We start from the raw sequence: 17,042 nt of genomic DNA, 5'->3' as shown, positions 1-17,042 counted from the left end.
TATCATTACACATGGGCAAAACAGAGTCCATTGTCTTCGGATCAAATAACAAACTCAGCAAGACAGATGGCTCAGTTACAGTGGGTGACAATATTGTCACAAGGAAAGATGAAATTACATACCTAGGTTCCATCCTAGAGGCAAATCTTTCCTGTGACAAAATGGCATCCAATGTAATAAAAAAAAGTCAACCAACGAACTAGATTCTTGTACCGGATCTCCTCTCTGGTAAACAAGAATACCCTGAAGACTCTGGCAGGAGCACTCATTCAAGGGTACTACGACTATGCTTGCACCTCATGGTACCAAAGCACCTCAAAGGCGCTAAAAACAAGATTACAAACATCACAAAACAACTGGTCAGACTACTACTTGACCTCACCCCTGCCCACTTTGACAACCTAGGATGGCTTAGAGTAGACGACAGAGTCAACTTGCAATGGGCCTGGTCTACAAGATACACTACACCACTAAGTTACCCATGTACATGTCAAAATACTTCACAAAGGTCAGTGAATACCACAACCACAACACCAGAGGGAGCTCCACAAATCATGTTAAACCCAGATTTGGCTCAAACAAGGGACTAAACACGTTTAGCAATTATGCCACATCAATGTGGAACGCCCTACCCACAGCTGTAAAGGAATGTGAATCACTACCCACCTTCAAAACCACTCTCAAAGAGCACCTACGGGAGACTGCAATTCGAACTGGCCCCTGTAAATGTCCAAACCCAACCCCCTCCAATGTAGTCCCCCCCCTCCCACCCAACCACCTCGAATGCACAGTCCCCCCACCTACCCAACACCCCCCCCCCCCCCCCCCCCCCCCCACCGCCAATGTAGTTTCTTCCCCCTCAAATACAGTATACATACTCTCTTTTTAGACTCTTTTTGTACTCATAAACAGTACTGTATATTTGTAGATCTGGTATGTCATAAATGAGATGTAACAGTACTGTATCTGTATGTCATGTGATGAATTGAAAATGGGGAACCCTGATGTAAACAATACGAAGTCTTTCTCTGGTCTGCACACCCTTAACAATTGTGTGTATTGAGCTGTACTGTATTGTACCCATTTTGCAATCTGTTAATACAATTTTCAATCAATCAAATCAATGCACTACTGTTGATGACAAGTGTTTTGGCCTATGTACTTAGTATCCATTTGATCCGTATCAACTCTTGAACTCTTCTCTGGGCAGGGTACACTGACAGATCAGAAAGACAATCAGTTCAGAGATGAATTAGCCTATATTCTTTCTATTCCTAATTTAACCTCTCAAGCCCTACCCTCTTTTCTTCATCCTCCAATCAAAACAGTCGCTTCCCCGGGTTTGAGACAGGGCAATTGAGACTATTGTCCATGGGCCAAATATTCACATAACATATTTGAAATAAGTCAAACTGATTCCAAATGTGTGTGCTTAGCTTACTGCTCCGATTTATTAAATTGTATTACATTGCGGCTTGTAAGCCTTCCAAAAAAAATGCCTAACATAACATTAATTTTTAGAATCCAACAAAACGTTTAAACTAAAAAGTTGAAAAACACTGCAAAAAGAAAGCTCAACAAGAAAAAAAGTTATTATCTCAGATACACATGTCACACTGTAAGAGGAACTTCTCACACTGAAATGTAACAGGGACAGAGGCTTGCATAGTTGAGACTAAAACCAGTGTAGAAGGTAAAAAGGTAGCGATGGTGGTTGTTCTACATACATATTACAGTCTAAAATAATGACAACAAACATGTAAAAAGGTAGGTACACAAATGGTAACAGAAAGATAGCTACAGCATCACCAAACAAAGCCACAAATCAAATGGAAATTATTCACTGCAACCAGGTTTGTTACACTGCAGAAAATAAGAGAGCAACAAACAAAACAATAAATCATACAGTGTATTAAAATAGCAATGATGACTGTGGGAGAAGATTCACAAGTAAATGCATAGGAAGGTTTGTCTTCTGTAAATCTTGTGTTTTTTTCTTTCTTTTTCTCTCATCCAAGCTGGGAGCAAACCTCTGTCGCTTAACTTACACACACACACACACACACACACACAAAACACACACACACAAAAGGATCAAGACGAGCAGAACAAGCCAGAGTGTCACACTACAAAATCACACAACTCATGAAGTACACGTTCAGGATTGTGACGGGTGACCACTGACGGCATTGACAAAAAGCATCATCAATTCTACCTCGACTTTTTGCATTGCAAGAAAAATAAAAAGAGTAAAGAAATAATATAGATAGTGCAAGGTTATAGGTATATATATTAATATAATGTTTCCGTTATTATCCTATAAGTAAAGTGCAAATCTCTGGATCAGATAAGTGTGTGCAAGCATTCCTAATTTTCTTTAGACTGATCCACCTGCCCATCATGCACAAATGAGCCCTTTACATTGGCTGACAGCTAGTTCTCACCTCTTATGGTAAGACATTTGAACCTGAACACAGTGACAATTCAAACAGTGAGACATCCCCCCTCCCCATAGACTGGCAGTGGAGCCGTCATGGTTGAATAGAAAACATGAATGTCTAAGTTTAAGTTTACGTCCATGGAGCCTAATGTAGATCACTACACTACCATCAAACAGAAGCCTTCTACTCGACTAGAATGAACGTGGACCTTGGACAACTTCTGCAACGCGTTTGTGTAAACCAATTATTTTGCTGTAATGACCAACTCAGGAGAGGGTATTAACCTCAGCCATTCTGGGGACCTTTGACCCTTACTGTGCTACACTGACAACATGTTGAGGAGATGATATGACCTAATTAAGGAGAAGATCATTTTCTAATTGTTGCCAGCTGAGACCTCAAGTAAATCTGCTAAACATTTCTAAATGGCCGAAATGTAATCGATTGCCATGCCGGAAACCCTTCAGTACCAACACAACCTGACAGCAGCAAACCCCATTACGCACACTCTGCTTTTAGAACCTACTGTTCAGTAGGTTCACTCAGTAGATCAAAGATCAGCTCCTACTGTACGCAGTAGGGAAGTTGTGTTTTTTAATCCCTCCCCTCGACATGGAAAGATTTCAATCACATTCCCCCCCCCTCCTTTTTCCTCCCATCCCAATGTTAGTCGTTATGCCAATTCCCAATCCCCTTCCTGGTCGCTGCGCACTTACCCCCCACAGTCGGTCTGGGAGAGTGGAGGCTATCACGTGCTTCCTCCGACACACGTCTAGCCAATCAACCGCTTCTTTTCACCTGGCAAAGCGGACTCTCACTGAGAGGGTGTAACGTGTGGAAGGATCACACTACCCCCCTTAGATCCTATCCGCGCTGAGCAGGCGCCCCGACCGAACTGTAGGAGTCGCTGTTTACAACGACCCGGACCCACCCCGCCAGCTTTCCCACCCTCTAATACAGCCAATTGTATTAGTGTGAACGGCCAGCCAAGCTGGTGACAACGCCGGAGCTGTGAGCTGGATTCGAACAGGCGAATCCAGCGTCTCCGGTGTTGGTGACGAACGCAATCTCCGCTACGCCACGATTTCAATCACATTTCATATTATTAGTCAATAGTAGCCATATGCAGCATCTAATTTGGTTGGGTGTTACATCATTTGTGATAAACGGACAAAAGTAAACAGTTAATCTATTTACACTTGAAGGTGCATTGTCCGCATTGGGGTTTTAAACCTGGATTTGGTTCTGGAGTAACAGTGACGTCAAGCCTTTTATTTAAAGTAGCCATGCTAACCATACTCAATAAAACCTGAAAAACCGTAGACATCCTGTGGAAATTATTAATATTAATTAATATTACTGAAGGGGAACCCAAATAATGGCCACTCAACTCAATCCATCAGAAAGTTAAGAATACTGAACCTGCGTAGTGAGAAGTCTGTACTTCCAAGGGGTTTCAGGCACGGCAAATGACTCAAGTTGCCTAATCTGCCAACTGAGTGGCTACTAAATAGGGTGAACATTGTCAACAAGGATGAGGCAACACTGAGACCTGCTCATGTGAAGATGCCGTCACCTTAAAATCCCCACCATCTCCCGTCAGCTGTAACGTGGAAACCCTACTCCATCACAACATAGAGAGACACACACATCACACACACACACACACATTGCATGCTTGTCTGAAAATAGACAGTTGTCTTATTGACTTGTCTTGTTGCTGTAATACAACACAGACCAGCTAATTCAGTGTCAGACACAGGGGGGGGGGGGGGGGGGGGGGGCGGACAGAAGGTCAACATTCTTTGTCTTTTTTTCTGTTTATCGAAATCACTAGCGTTGACATAGTCTCTGTTTTTTGTCAACAACCAAACAACTCGGACGCTCCCCTCAGTGTCGCACGAGGGCCGGGGAACAGGAGTATAAAGGGCTTGAAGCTTGGTTCGAGAGATGAGAGGAAGGCGGTTATCAAGGGGTAGGCGCGCGCACGCACGCACGTGTGTGAGTTAGGAGGGGAGCGCTTGGTTGGTTGCTGAAGGGCAGGCAGGCGGGCGGGAGGCCATGGTGGATCAGTTGGTCTCGTAGGTGGAGAGCAGGGCGGCGTCCACGGGCTCCATGCAGGAGGGGCAGGTGAAGGACCTCATCAGCCAGTCGTCTATACAGTCCATGTGGTAGATGTGCATGCAGGGCAGGAACCGGATGGGGTCGCCATACACAAAGTCCATCATGCAGATCACACACCTGCGGAGGGACGATCACTGGTCAGCTCCCTTCTTACTTTTACGATCACATCAAAGATCAAACCCATCGCACGATCACAGGGCTATTTATAAGCCTCTGTACCCAGAACGCACACTGAGTTCAGGGGAAAAGGGTTCTCGGCTCCCTCTGCCTGGAATAGACTTCGAAAAAATCTGGAAACTGCATACTTTCATTACCATATCTGTTTTTAAAACTCAAATTTAATCAATTAGATGGGAGAATGTCGATACTTCATTATATAACATGGTGGTATATTTACATTCAGTAACTTGACCTTCTCTCCCCAGCAACCTCCCGCAAAACCTCACCTTCCCTTCTCTTTCTTACCCTGCCTATACCCGCATATAACCCCTCTATGTACTTACTATATACCAAGTTTCATGTTTCAAGTTTCTTTAATAGTTGTCATACAGAAGTACAGAATACTTTTATACAAAATGCTTCTTACTGTTACGCTCCAGAGACTGTGCTAGACAAGATAGTATGAAATAAAATAGTATAGCATGTAAATAGAAGTACAAAAAGGTCACAGTGTTCAGTATAGACATATGTACAATGTTCGATGCAGAATAGAAGTAACTGAGTTACCATACAATATACAATATTCTATGCAATGTACTAATGTAATATACAATACTATATAGTGCAGAGCAGAAATGGGATGCGGTACAATTTAGGTACAATTTACAGTAAGGTGTACGAGTTGTAGTGCAAATCCTTTACCAATAAATATAAAGTGTAAAGTGTGTTTAGGTGATCTAAAGTGTGTAGAGTGGGTGCTGCAGTGTGTCGTTTGTTTAAGTGAGTGTGTGCGTGTGGGTGTGTGTGCTGTGTGCATTTGATTGTTGTTGCATAGTGTTTATTGTTCGTTGAGCAGCCTGATGGCCTGGGGATAGAAGCTTCTTCTGAGTCTTTCTGTGCTCGCATATACCTGCATATAACTCTGTATGATAGCATGTACAAATGCTGTATATACCATATATATATATTTATTCTCACCGCATATATATATCTATCCACACCTGTCTGTATTTACCTGCACATACATGTAGCCTTTTACATATCTGTAGATACTATATCTATATCCTACTCTTACTAGTTACGCTGCTGGCCAGTATGACTACTAGTACTACCATACTGTCTTTACACCTGTATCACTGTACATATTATACTGCAACTCTGTACATACATCTGATTAAATGGCTGCTTTTTTATATAGCGCTTTTATCCAAAGCGCTTTACAATTTGTTCCTCACATTTTACACATTCACTCACACACCGACGGCGGAGGCAACCATGCAAGGTGCCATGTTGATAAATACCAACGTTCTTACCGTCTATGCTCATGCATGATTATCCATATATGGTAATGAAACACCCCCATGGGATGTGAAATAATGGACTAAGCCGAGCAAACTATGAGAAACTTCACCGAGAGCGCGATTGATCACTGAGGTGTAACCAACAAATTGAAAGTATACAGCATTTCCCGTTGTGAACAATCTTATTTGGAAACATGACACAGAATAATAGTATTTAGCGTTTTCTTTTAAACAATATTTAATCTTATGATTATAGATATTTTTAGAGAATAAATAAATCCAATGAAGTTGTTAATTTCACAGACAACTCCGCTGAGGATGAGGGAGCGTGTAGACTATCTTCGGTGCCAAGGATGTTGACTGACCCAGTCCTGCTACAGAACCAGCACATTGACAGCAATAAATGACAAGCTGACCCGACATTAAGTACTGTAATGACTGAAATTAAATCAATTTCAGCAGGCCAACTCTGCGCTCTACAATGCCTATTGTGCGCTCGTGAGCCCGTGGTTTTGGTCAGAGTCATTATGGCTTCAGTGGATAACCCTGACCTGCATCTAAGTGATGTTTTAATTACAGATACCCCAGTAATAACATTACAATTGAATGAAATACAATTAGGCCTGAATGAGTCGTGTTCCTCCCAGCCACCGGCAACGACATTATGAGCCAAAATGCGCATCGCAGATTATCTGTACATTGAACGAGTGGAATCCCGTTCACATAACTGATTTGTTTATTGATGGAGCTTTGAAAGCTACATGGGTACAGTCTATTGCTCCGATGACGTTGGGTAACCTGGCGTAAAATCCTCTCTTGGCCTCCTGTTATTGATATATGGATTTTGTATGTAGTTGGGGATTGGGGAAATTACGACATCCAACACTGCGTTTTTTGCTCCACGCTCCAATTTTGGTCCCAAAATGCGGTACAAATCAAGGAGAATGTGTCTCGGGTAGCGGACTCTACTTAATATTATTACCGGAATTCCTCTAATAGTGACCCGGGCTTGTATTTGCTTAAACTGTAGCGGGTACCAGGCTTTTATTAGGAGGAGGCATGTATAAGAGAGAGGCCTATATTTCTAATTTTCAAACAGATCATAATGAATAAATCAACATTTTGTGTCAGTTTGAACCCAGTAAAATGTACTGGGTTCATTTATTGAAACCAAGTACTGTATGAAATAGTAAACAGTGCAATTACAGGTAGTCACTGGTCATTTCAACGTTTTCAAAGTGAAATCAAGTAACTAGCTCAGTATGCAGCTCAGTATATTAGTAACCCGGCTTGTATTAGGAGGTCGGCTTATAATTGCTTAGCTCAAGAGCGCACCCGGCCATTAATAGAGACCCGGCTTGTATTTGAGACCCGGTTACTATTAGAGGAATTACGGTATGTTCTCTCTCTGCAAATAGACTGCCCTATATCTCTGAAAACATCTGAACGCACACCGCAAGATGTATTCCTATAATAACACTATGAACCAGGCTGAATTCATTCGGAAATACCTATTCCAAATGCTATTTATAGGGTTTGACAATAATTACACTAATGTCGCTATTTTACATTTAACTATAATGAATTATGGGTCATACAGAACACGTCAGTGTTGAAACTAATGCATGAAACTGATGAAAGCATCATTCGTCATTCTGCAGTCTTCATATTCCACCGCTGGGCGCAATGTACGCACGGTCTGAGCTGTGCGTAGATATACGCACAATCTCAAGCACACGTTCAAATTGATAAGTCCCACACTTTGCTTAGAAATGATCGTACGCACGGTTTACGCACATATCTGTGCGTACGCACCATTGATAAATGAGGGCCCTGGAGTATTAAGCTTAAAGCGTATCCATTTCTATTAATTTGTGCTAAGATAGACTAGCTTTTTTACTGTACACTTACTGTATATTTCTGTATATTTTAGAATGTATATACATAACATAGAAAAATGTATATCCCGGACCGTATTTTATTCTTATTCGTGACTTTTGTTTCTGACTACCTAAATCTTTACTGTGAGCGATCTGTAGTGCCGAAATTCCCTCGGGATAAATAAAGTATTTATATTCTATTCTATTTCTACTGAATGGACAGAGAGGAAAATTGGTATCTATCTTCTTGTCTGACTGGTAAGCACATTTCCCATTGGAGAATTATCCAGCGCCTTTCCTACAGAGATATTATTATTATTATCATTATTATAGGGGCACTTATTATACAAGTATTATTTATCATCTGGTGCCACCTAGTGGGCATTTACTGCAACTGTAGGATGCCTGGGGACTGAGATTTGGACAGGTGAGGCTGATTCAGCGTCTCTGTGACGCACTATTTAAGCGACACACGTAGCCATATGCCTGTAATGAGAAAAGCCCCGTGGGCGATCTAACTGGCTAACGGTACGTTGCATTGTATTATCTCTTGTATGCACTGACTCTGTTCATAACTATCATTTATGTATGTAGCGCATGTAGCTAATGGATGCCGTTTTGTTTCCTGTTTTGTATAGGTAAATAATCTACTGACCGATGCTAAATGCTGACAGCTACTAACTGTTACCACTGACAGCTGCTAAAATGCTACTGACTGTATCGACTCTACTGGCTAAATGCTACTACTAACTGGCTAAATGCCACTACTACTACCAAGCTGCTAAATGCTAAATGCTGCTAACTAAGGACTAATGCTACCAGCTACGAGCTGTCTAAATTGACCATCTGGTGGCTATTAGTCAATGACAGTGGAATATTGGAGCGTTTGGATGGGATATCCTAAATAAATAACGTTCAAGCAAGAGTCTGAATTGTTTCCTTTGGTCCGGTATAAACAGTTGATCGCCTGCACCCTTCCAATGGGGAGATCTAGTTGACATATTGACAGTGACTGCTAGATAATTGGACATGTATTTTAAATGTATTTTTTTGGTCTTGTTACTTTATGGGTCTGGATGTATGGGTCTGGATGTACTGTAGTACAGCTATGTACCAATGCAAGCCCAAATTATGTTTTTTTTTTATACATTTTTTAACATTGTCTCTACATATCTTAATTCCATTCTTCTCTTCTCTTAATTTGGAAACACGTCAATCAACGGAAGCGGAAAAGATTCGTAGTGACTTTTTGAAGGGACGTAAATGTTAAATATACTCACTCTCTGATCTTCTTCTCGGACCCATCCTGGCCTCCATCGTAAACCCCCTTGGGAAGGTGTTGGATGAGGCCGATGCGCTGGGCGATTCGGACCTGCTCCTCCTCCGTCAGCTGGGTGGCCAGACGGGCCTGACTAGGGGTGGGGTGGTACATGGGCATGTGGGCCTGTTCCTGAAAAACAGAGACAGAGAGACAGAGAGAGAGACAGAGAGAGAGACCAAACCACTTAGCCTGACGAATCAACCAGAAACACAACAGACCATTATTCAACCAGTACACATTAAATCCTCTAATCCTACAATGGGACTAAATGAGTGACTAGAAGCATGTAGGCCTATTCATAGTACTCCATTATGGCAGACATCTTGGTAGATAAACAAATAAATAAAGGTTGAATGAATGAAAATGGGGGATTGTATTCAAATAGCAAGGTAATGCTGATTAGCCTAAATGACAACCGTGGCCAATGAGTTGTGTTTATGACACTGTGCCATATTGGTAGTAAAGGTATAATAGAGAATACTATGAATATGGATTGACTATCCGTCTTGAATCCAATTGAAGGTGTGGGTGTTCTGTTTGTTTGATTGAAAATTGTATTAACAGATTGCAGAATGGGTACAAGAGTATAGAGTATGGCTCAATACACACAATTGTTAACACATTGAGAGCCACGCCCCTTCCGGGAAGTGACCTGGCCTTGCCGTCCATTAACCCCATGTAAACGTAGTTGTATTTTGTAGAGCTAAACCTATATTTTATAGTATAGCTAATGCTATGGGTCTAATAACGCTGTCGAGTCTCAGTGAGTTGCTTCCAGTCAACGTGCAAAAAACAGATAATTTTTTCATCCGTACATTTCCATTTTATACCGTTTTGAATATGAATATAGTTTGGTTGCTTCTGAGTAATTCCAGGGAAAAGACACAAACAGCGTTTGTGTAATTCAATAAACACGTTGTCATTTTTCGCCTGATTATCGGATCTTCCTGAAATCAACGCTAGATCTCATCATTATTATCCTTCCTCGTGCAAGCATGCGATGTGGTTTAGACCGGCGACCCCCCCCCCCCCCCCCATCCTTTTTGTGACCACAGGCTTCTAATCAACTTGGCAATGAAATAATGCCCTACACCTGGCAAATCCAGCTTCAAGTTCAAGTTTCAAGTTTGTTTATTAATTATCACAATAAAATACACATACTTTACGGTGAAATGCTTGGTTCTGTATGAGCCCCTGAGAGTGTGCTTCATACAGTAAAAAAAAGTAAGTAAAGAGGAATACTATACATATATACAAATTAATATACAGTACAATATACAATCTTAAGTACAACCTAGGTACAATCTAAGTACAGTGAGTACAGTGAGTAACCCAGTGTTGGGAATTATTTTGTCGTAGTGCACCAAGTTATTATACAATTAGAAGCGTTGTTGTCATTGTGGACTAAAAACCTCTATTTTGGGGGAAAGGAGGCTTTGGGCTGTCCGTGGTGAGTTTTTGCAGTCGACTGGAATAGATGAAGTGCCCTCTCAGGCAGGTTGCAACTGATGTGCAAGTAAACCCCTTCACAGCTCAGTATACAGGCCCTGTAACACAGTCAGGTTCACACGGCTCAGTTCTTTGTGGTAGCAAACCAAAGCACACCCATGAATAAAGCTGCTTTCTATTTAGAGAGAAACATGGCACTGTCTGCACATTCTTGGCAAGCTTGTTTGGACCACTTTAGAAAAATTGAGACAGAGGCATTTGGGTCACAGAAACATGCTGTGTGTGTGTTTGTGTTTTTTCCTTTGGGTCTGGAATATGGACGGTCGGTTACATCTTGACAACATAAACTTTATAAACAGACCCAAGTTAATTTCCTGTTGCAATGTTCGCTAATGCAAAAACTGACAGGAAATACATTTGGGTACAGACTGTTCCCTAGCAACACAATTCTAGAGCTACAGAACCAAGCATTTCACTGTAAAGTATGTGTATTTTATTGTGATAATTAATAAACAAACTTGAACTTGAAACTAGAGAAACTGTCTATAGACTGTTCCCTAGCAACAGAATTCCAGGAATTCTGTTGCTATGGAACCAAATGTATTTTCTGTCAACTATTGCATTAGCAAACATTACAACAGGAAATAAACTTGGGTTCTTTTAAAATGTTATTGTTGTCACTTTGAAACCGTCTAACCTTATAGTAGGGATGCTCGATATTGGCTTTTTTAGCGATACCGATTACCGATATAGTCCAACTGTTAATTTCCGATACGGATATCAACCGATACCGATATATGCAAAAAACTGAATAATTTCAGGTAATTAACATTACATATATCTTGTTGTGTAATTAACACAGCATTATGCATACTTTGACAATAAATAAATAATAATTTGTTCTTACTTGCCTGGGTAAATAAAAGGTAAAATAAATGTAAAAAAAATAAAAGAAAATAATTTGAAAACCGATACCGATATTTTCCGATAGATTTTTATGCCAATATCGGCCGATAATATCGGACATCCGATTCCCTACCTTATAGCTATTGTATGAAAACCACAAACCCATGGATGGTTTTTACTCATTAGGCTAAAGAAAAGAAAAGTCTACAGATTTCTAATTACAGTCGAAATTGTTATGCTTAAATCAGCACACATAGGTACTGACCTCTGACAAGTCCAAGATCTCCAATAAAGGGGTTATAGCATGCAGGTTTAAGTGATCATTATATGATATTCTGTACCCGCAAAAAGCTAAAACAAAAGGCCGGCTGTCACAAAACAGTCACATCTAGAGACCTCAAAACCTACTCTAGCGAGGCCTTTAACCTTGAACTGGAGAGCCTGGACTGGTCAGATGAGCTCAATGGTACACTGGTTGAAGAAACATGGCTTGGTTTCAAAACCAAATTTTCAACAATACTAAACAACATGGCCCCCTAAGAACCACCAGGTTAAAAAATCACGCTGAGCCATGGATGCACTCCGATATATTGGCCGCTATGAAAACCAGAGTCAAAAAATGCTCTCTGAGTTTCGTAAGTCAGTCAAAGCTTACCAAAAGCACGAGCAGTGAACTCCAAGCCCATGTGACTGAACTCAAACTGGAAAGAAACAGACTAAGAAATGACGTAAACTCCATGATCAAAACTGCAAAAAAGAATTTCATCAATGACAAAACTGAGGAAAACAAAAACAAACCACGTGAACTTTGGAAATTACTCAATAATCAACTAGGCTGCAGTAAAAAACTTAAAACCAGATTCTCAAACATAAACATAAAGACAGACAACACAACACACTCATCACATTGACACAGTCAACCATCAGATCCTCCTCGCGGCCCTCGCAGGAATGGGAGTGGCTGGATCTGCGCTGACATCATACCTCAACGACGCTCCTACCAAGTGTCATGGAGAGGGACTCTGTCGGCCACCCGCCCCCTGCGGACGGGTGTCCCCCAGGGCTCGGTCCTAGGACCCCATCTCTTCTCCCTCTACACTAAATCACTGGGTAACATTATCACGTCTCATGGCTTCTCATATCATTGTTATGCCGATGATACTCAACTCTTCCTCTCCTTCCCTCCCTCCCTCAGATATCCACGTCTCTGAGCGGATCTCCGCCTGGATGACGACCAACCATCTCAAACTGAACCTAAGCTAAACAGAATTGCTTCACCTACCGGCCAAATCCTCCCCCCTGACCGACCTCTCCATCACAGTCGAGAATGCAGCTGTGACCGCGTCCCAGACCGCCAAGAACCTTGGTGTTGTCCTCGACGACCAGTTGAACTTCTCTGCTCACATCGCAGCGACAACCAGAACCTGCAGATTCCTCCTGAGCAACGTCAGAAGGATACGCCCCTTCCTGACAAAAGAAGCCACCCAACTCCTCGTCCAATAAACAGTCATCTCCCGCCTCGACTACTGCAACGCACTGCTAGCTGGCCTCCCGGCCACTGCCACCAAGCCTCTTCAACTCATTCAAAACGCAGCGGCCCGCCTGATCTCAAACCTACCGAAGTCGGCCCATGTCACCCCACTTCTTAGGGACCTGCACTGGCTCCCCATTGCTGCACGTATCCGCTTCAAGGCCCTCGACCTAGTGCGGCAAAGGGAACCGCTCCCGCCTACCTCCGGTCAATGGTCTCTAACTACACACCCTCAAGACCCTCTGCATCTTCTGGCCGCCTCAGACCTACTCCTATCCAAGCTCCCGGAGGGTCATCAAAGAGAAGCAGCCTATTCTCAGTCCTTGCCCCACATTGGTGGAATGAACTACCCATCCCAGTTAGGACAGCCGAATCCCGTCCAATCTTTCGCCGTCGACTAAAGACTCACTTCTTCAACCATTATCTGAAATGATAAAAAGAAAGAAAAAGAAAATCTAACTGTGACTAACCTTACTGTCATGCACTTGTCCTAATAAACTAACCTACATTGTAACACGCAACACTTTGATAAACATTGTTACTCAGCTGATAAGAGTTGTACCCTTCTTGCTGTCTTGTCGTACAGAACTTGTAAGTCGCTTTGGATAAAAGCGTCAGCTAAATGACTAAATGTAAATGTAGCCAATTACTTAAACATTTTCTTCACAAATATAGCCACAACACTGGTAAACAAACTACCCTCCCACTCAGGGCATATAGAACACATAGTAGCATACTACAGAAACCTAGGGGTCCGCAAAGACGACTTCAAACTGGAAATGGTAACAACAGATGACCTAACTCCAACCTAACAAGGCCACTGGCCATGACAACATCCCCTCCAAATTCCTCAGAGACTCAGCAGCCGCCATCACCCCAGTCATCACACACATAATAAACCTCTCCATAAAACAGGGACACGTCCCCAAGGACTTCAAAATAGCGAGAGTGACCCCTCTGCACAAAAAGGGCAGCAAATTAGACCCAGGCAACTACCGCCCTGTTTCTATTCTTACCTCCATCTCGAAAGTCATGGAAAAAATAGTCTACGAACAGGTCGAAAAGTACCTAGCGTAAAAAAAAAATCTAATCTACGAATTCCAATCTGGCTTCAGAACATCCCCCCTCACAGTGAGCTGTGGTGTTCCTGTTCCACAAGGAAGCATACTAGGACCGCTACTGTTCCTAATTTATGCAAATAACATGTCTTCAGCTTGTGACTGCAACTTGTTCTTGTTCGCGGACAACTCAGCCCTGCTGGTCTCTGACAAGAACAAGTTACAGGTTGAAAAAAGCCCTCAGCTCAGAACTCGGCAGAATCTGCACCTGGCTCGCTGATAACAAACTATCATTACACCTGGGTAAAACAGAGTCCATTCTCTTCGGATCAAATAACAAACTCAGCAAGACCGACGGCTTCTCAGTTACAGTGGGTGACAATATTGTCACAAGGAAAGATGAAATTACATACCTAGGTTCCATCCTAGAGGCAAATCTTTCCTGTGACAAAATGACATCCAATGTAATAAAAAAAGTCAACCAACGAACTAGATTCTTGCACCGGATCTCCTCTCTGGTAAACAAGAATACCCTGAAGACTCTGGCAGGAGCACTCATTCAAGGGTACTACAACTATGCTTGCACCTCATGGTACCAAAGTACCTCAAAGGCGCTAAAAACAACATTACAAACATCACAAAACAAACTGGTCAGACTACTACTTGACCTTACTCCTAGAACCCACCTCACCCCTGCCCACTTTGACTACCTAGGATGGCTTAGAGTAGAAGACAGCAACTTGCAATGGGCCTGGTCTACAAGATACACTACACGACTAAGATACCCATGTGTACATGTCAAAATACTTCCCAAAGGTCAGTGAATACCATGACCACAACACCAGAGGGAGCTCCACAAATCATGTTAAACCCAGATTCGGCTCAAACAAGGGACTAAACACGTTTAGCAATTATGCCACATCAATGTGGAACGCCCTACCCAAAACTGTAAAGGAATGTGAATCACTACCCACTTTCAAAACCACTCTCAAAGAACACCTACGGGAGACTGCAATTCGAAACTGGCCCCTGTAAATGTCCTAACTCAACCCCCTCCAATGTACAGTAAATGACCTAACCCAAGAATACACAAGACCCTCCTCTTGGAACTGGAACCAAGTATGGTTTCGTCGATATTCCAATGTACAGTTTTGCTTGTACAGTTGTACAGTACCCCCCCCCCCCCCCCAACCACCTCCAATGTACAGTTCCCCCCACCTACCCAACCTCCTCCAATGTACAGTTTCTAAGTCAAATGTCTATACTCTTTTTTTAGACTCGTTTTGTATCACAAACAGTACTGTATTTGCAAATCTGGTATGTCATAAATGTATAGATGTAGCAGTACTGTCTCTGTAATGTATGTTATGATGAATTGAAAATGGGGGACCCTGATTTAACAAGACGAAAGTCTTTCTCTGGTCTGCAACCCTTTAACAATTGTGTGTATTGAGCTGTACTGTACCCATTCTGCAATCTGTTAATAAAGTTATCAATCAATCAATCACTAAATTATACAAATGTACGTTTTCAATTCTACAAGAAAAGTTGTTATTATAACAGCAGGTTAAGAGCAGCCAGCTTCTCTCACCTGATAAGGCGGAGGAGGCTCCAGGTCTGGATCTGTCCCGTCACCATAACTTGCCCTGTCTGACTGGGATTCGTTAAGCAGAGAAATATCGTCCGATGTCGGGGATTTAAGACAATTGCCCATAATATCCTCCTCTTCTCGGTCCTCGTCCAACGGCTTGTAAACAAGCCAACTATCTCACGTCAGTGTCAGAGTTACTAGTGACTCAACTTGCTCTGGAGAGCTACCGTTTGGTTTAGAATGCCTATTCTCTCCGTACAGACTATTTAAATACAAGATGATCACAATTCAGTTAAATATAGCTCAAATGCCCAGCGTATGATCATAAAAATGACAAGGTAACGTAAATGTTACACGCCTTGACACTGTCCATGCCACGACTGGTTACCATCTTTACAAACAACATCAAAACAAAGAACTACCTTGCTAACGTTAGCAAGCTGGCTAGCTAGAAGCTACTTTTTCGCTAGCCAGCTGAGCGACGTACTAAATAAGTATCAAGTCATTCCTTGGTAGGAATCGAAATCTAAACCAAACATTCACTTCAAACGGAATACACGACTGTAACATTACACGACGGAATGTGGGTGTTCTACCGACATGTCCCCTGCTAACTTCGTAAGTATGTAAAATAAAAACAGTAACGTTAGTTTGGTAGCTGGCTAGCGCTCTGTGGCTAGCTCGCTGACATCTCGGTCCATTGCATATGACGTAAGGGTTTAAGTTGTTGTGCTTTCATTGAGAAGCATGCAGCTGCAGAGCCGCAGAGCAGCGCTCTCAGGACACAGGCTCTCAGGACCGCGCTGTGAGGGGAGTAGGGTATATCTGCAGAGCCGCAAGCCCAACGTCTGGGCGGGGCTTCGTGGCTTGTACTCGGTTTGAGGCGGAACTTCGGGGCTTATACTCGGTTTGACTGTGCGTGGGCGGGGCGTCGGGGCTTGTACCTTGTCTTGTTTCCTGTAAAACCCGGAAGTAGTCAGTTTGTGCTGTTTATTTTTAACCCTAACCTTAACCCTAACCTTAACCTTAACCCTAACCTTAAAGAGGAGATGAAGCATAGCGATATAAACATAGTCATAGCATCAAATTAGTATTTAGATAAACCACAGAAAAAAATCACGTTATAAAAATAAGGCGTTTCTAAGAAAAAACGATTTGTTATGTCCATTTATGTCCTGCGCCGGTCTGTCTGTCGAAGACCGAGGGAACCGCATCGGGCTTCAGCTGATTAGTGGTCTTCTGGACAAACCTCCCACCCCCAACAACATAATCCGAGGCAAT

The 17,042-nt window shown here is 42.4% G+C and overlaps 1 protein-coding gene across 1 annotated transcript; it reads right to left on the bottom strand.

Annotated features, from left to right (window-relative positions):
• Positions 1 to 3,405: 3,405 nt before the first annotated feature.
• LOC311239591 (RING finger protein 11-like) lies at positions 3,406 to 16,455 on the bottom strand. The gene is made up of 3 exons (XM_084327958.1): positions 15,762 to 16,455; positions 9,186 to 9,355; positions 3,406 to 4,682 (listed from the first exon to the last, which is right to left on the bottom strand). The coding sequence occupies exons 1-3, from the start codon at positions 15,882 to 15,884 to the stop codon at positions 4,511 to 4,513; spliced, it is 465 nt and encodes a 154-aa protein (XP_084184084.1). The 5' UTR covers positions 15,885 to 16,455; the 3' UTR covers positions 3,406 to 4,510.
• Between the last annotated feature and the right edge of the window lie 587 nt (positions 16,456 to 17,042).

The sequence above is a fragment of the Notolepis coatsorum genome, assembly GCF_963971535.1.
Source record: "Notolepis coatsorum genome assembly, chromosome: 13".
NCBI lineage: Eukaryota > Metazoa > Chordata > Actinopteri > Aulopiformes > Paralepididae > Notolepis > Notolepis coatsorum.
Note: the sequence above shows the minus strand (reverse complement) of the source record. Positions and strands in the feature narration are given on the sequence as shown.

Coding starts and splice junctions, on each gene's coding strand:
- LOC311239591 (XM_084327958.1), bottom strand. CDS start 15,884: ATGGGCAATTGTCTTAAATCCCCGACATCGGACGATATTTCTCTGCTT. Junction 9,356..15,761: donor AGCCTCCTCCGCCTTATCAG/GTGAGAGAAGCT, acceptor TCTGTTTTTCAG/GAACAGGCCCACATGCCCAT. Junction 4,683..9,185: donor TCCGAGAAGAAGATCAGAGA/GTGAGTATATTT, acceptor GTCCCTCCGCAG/GTGTGTGATCTGCATGATGG.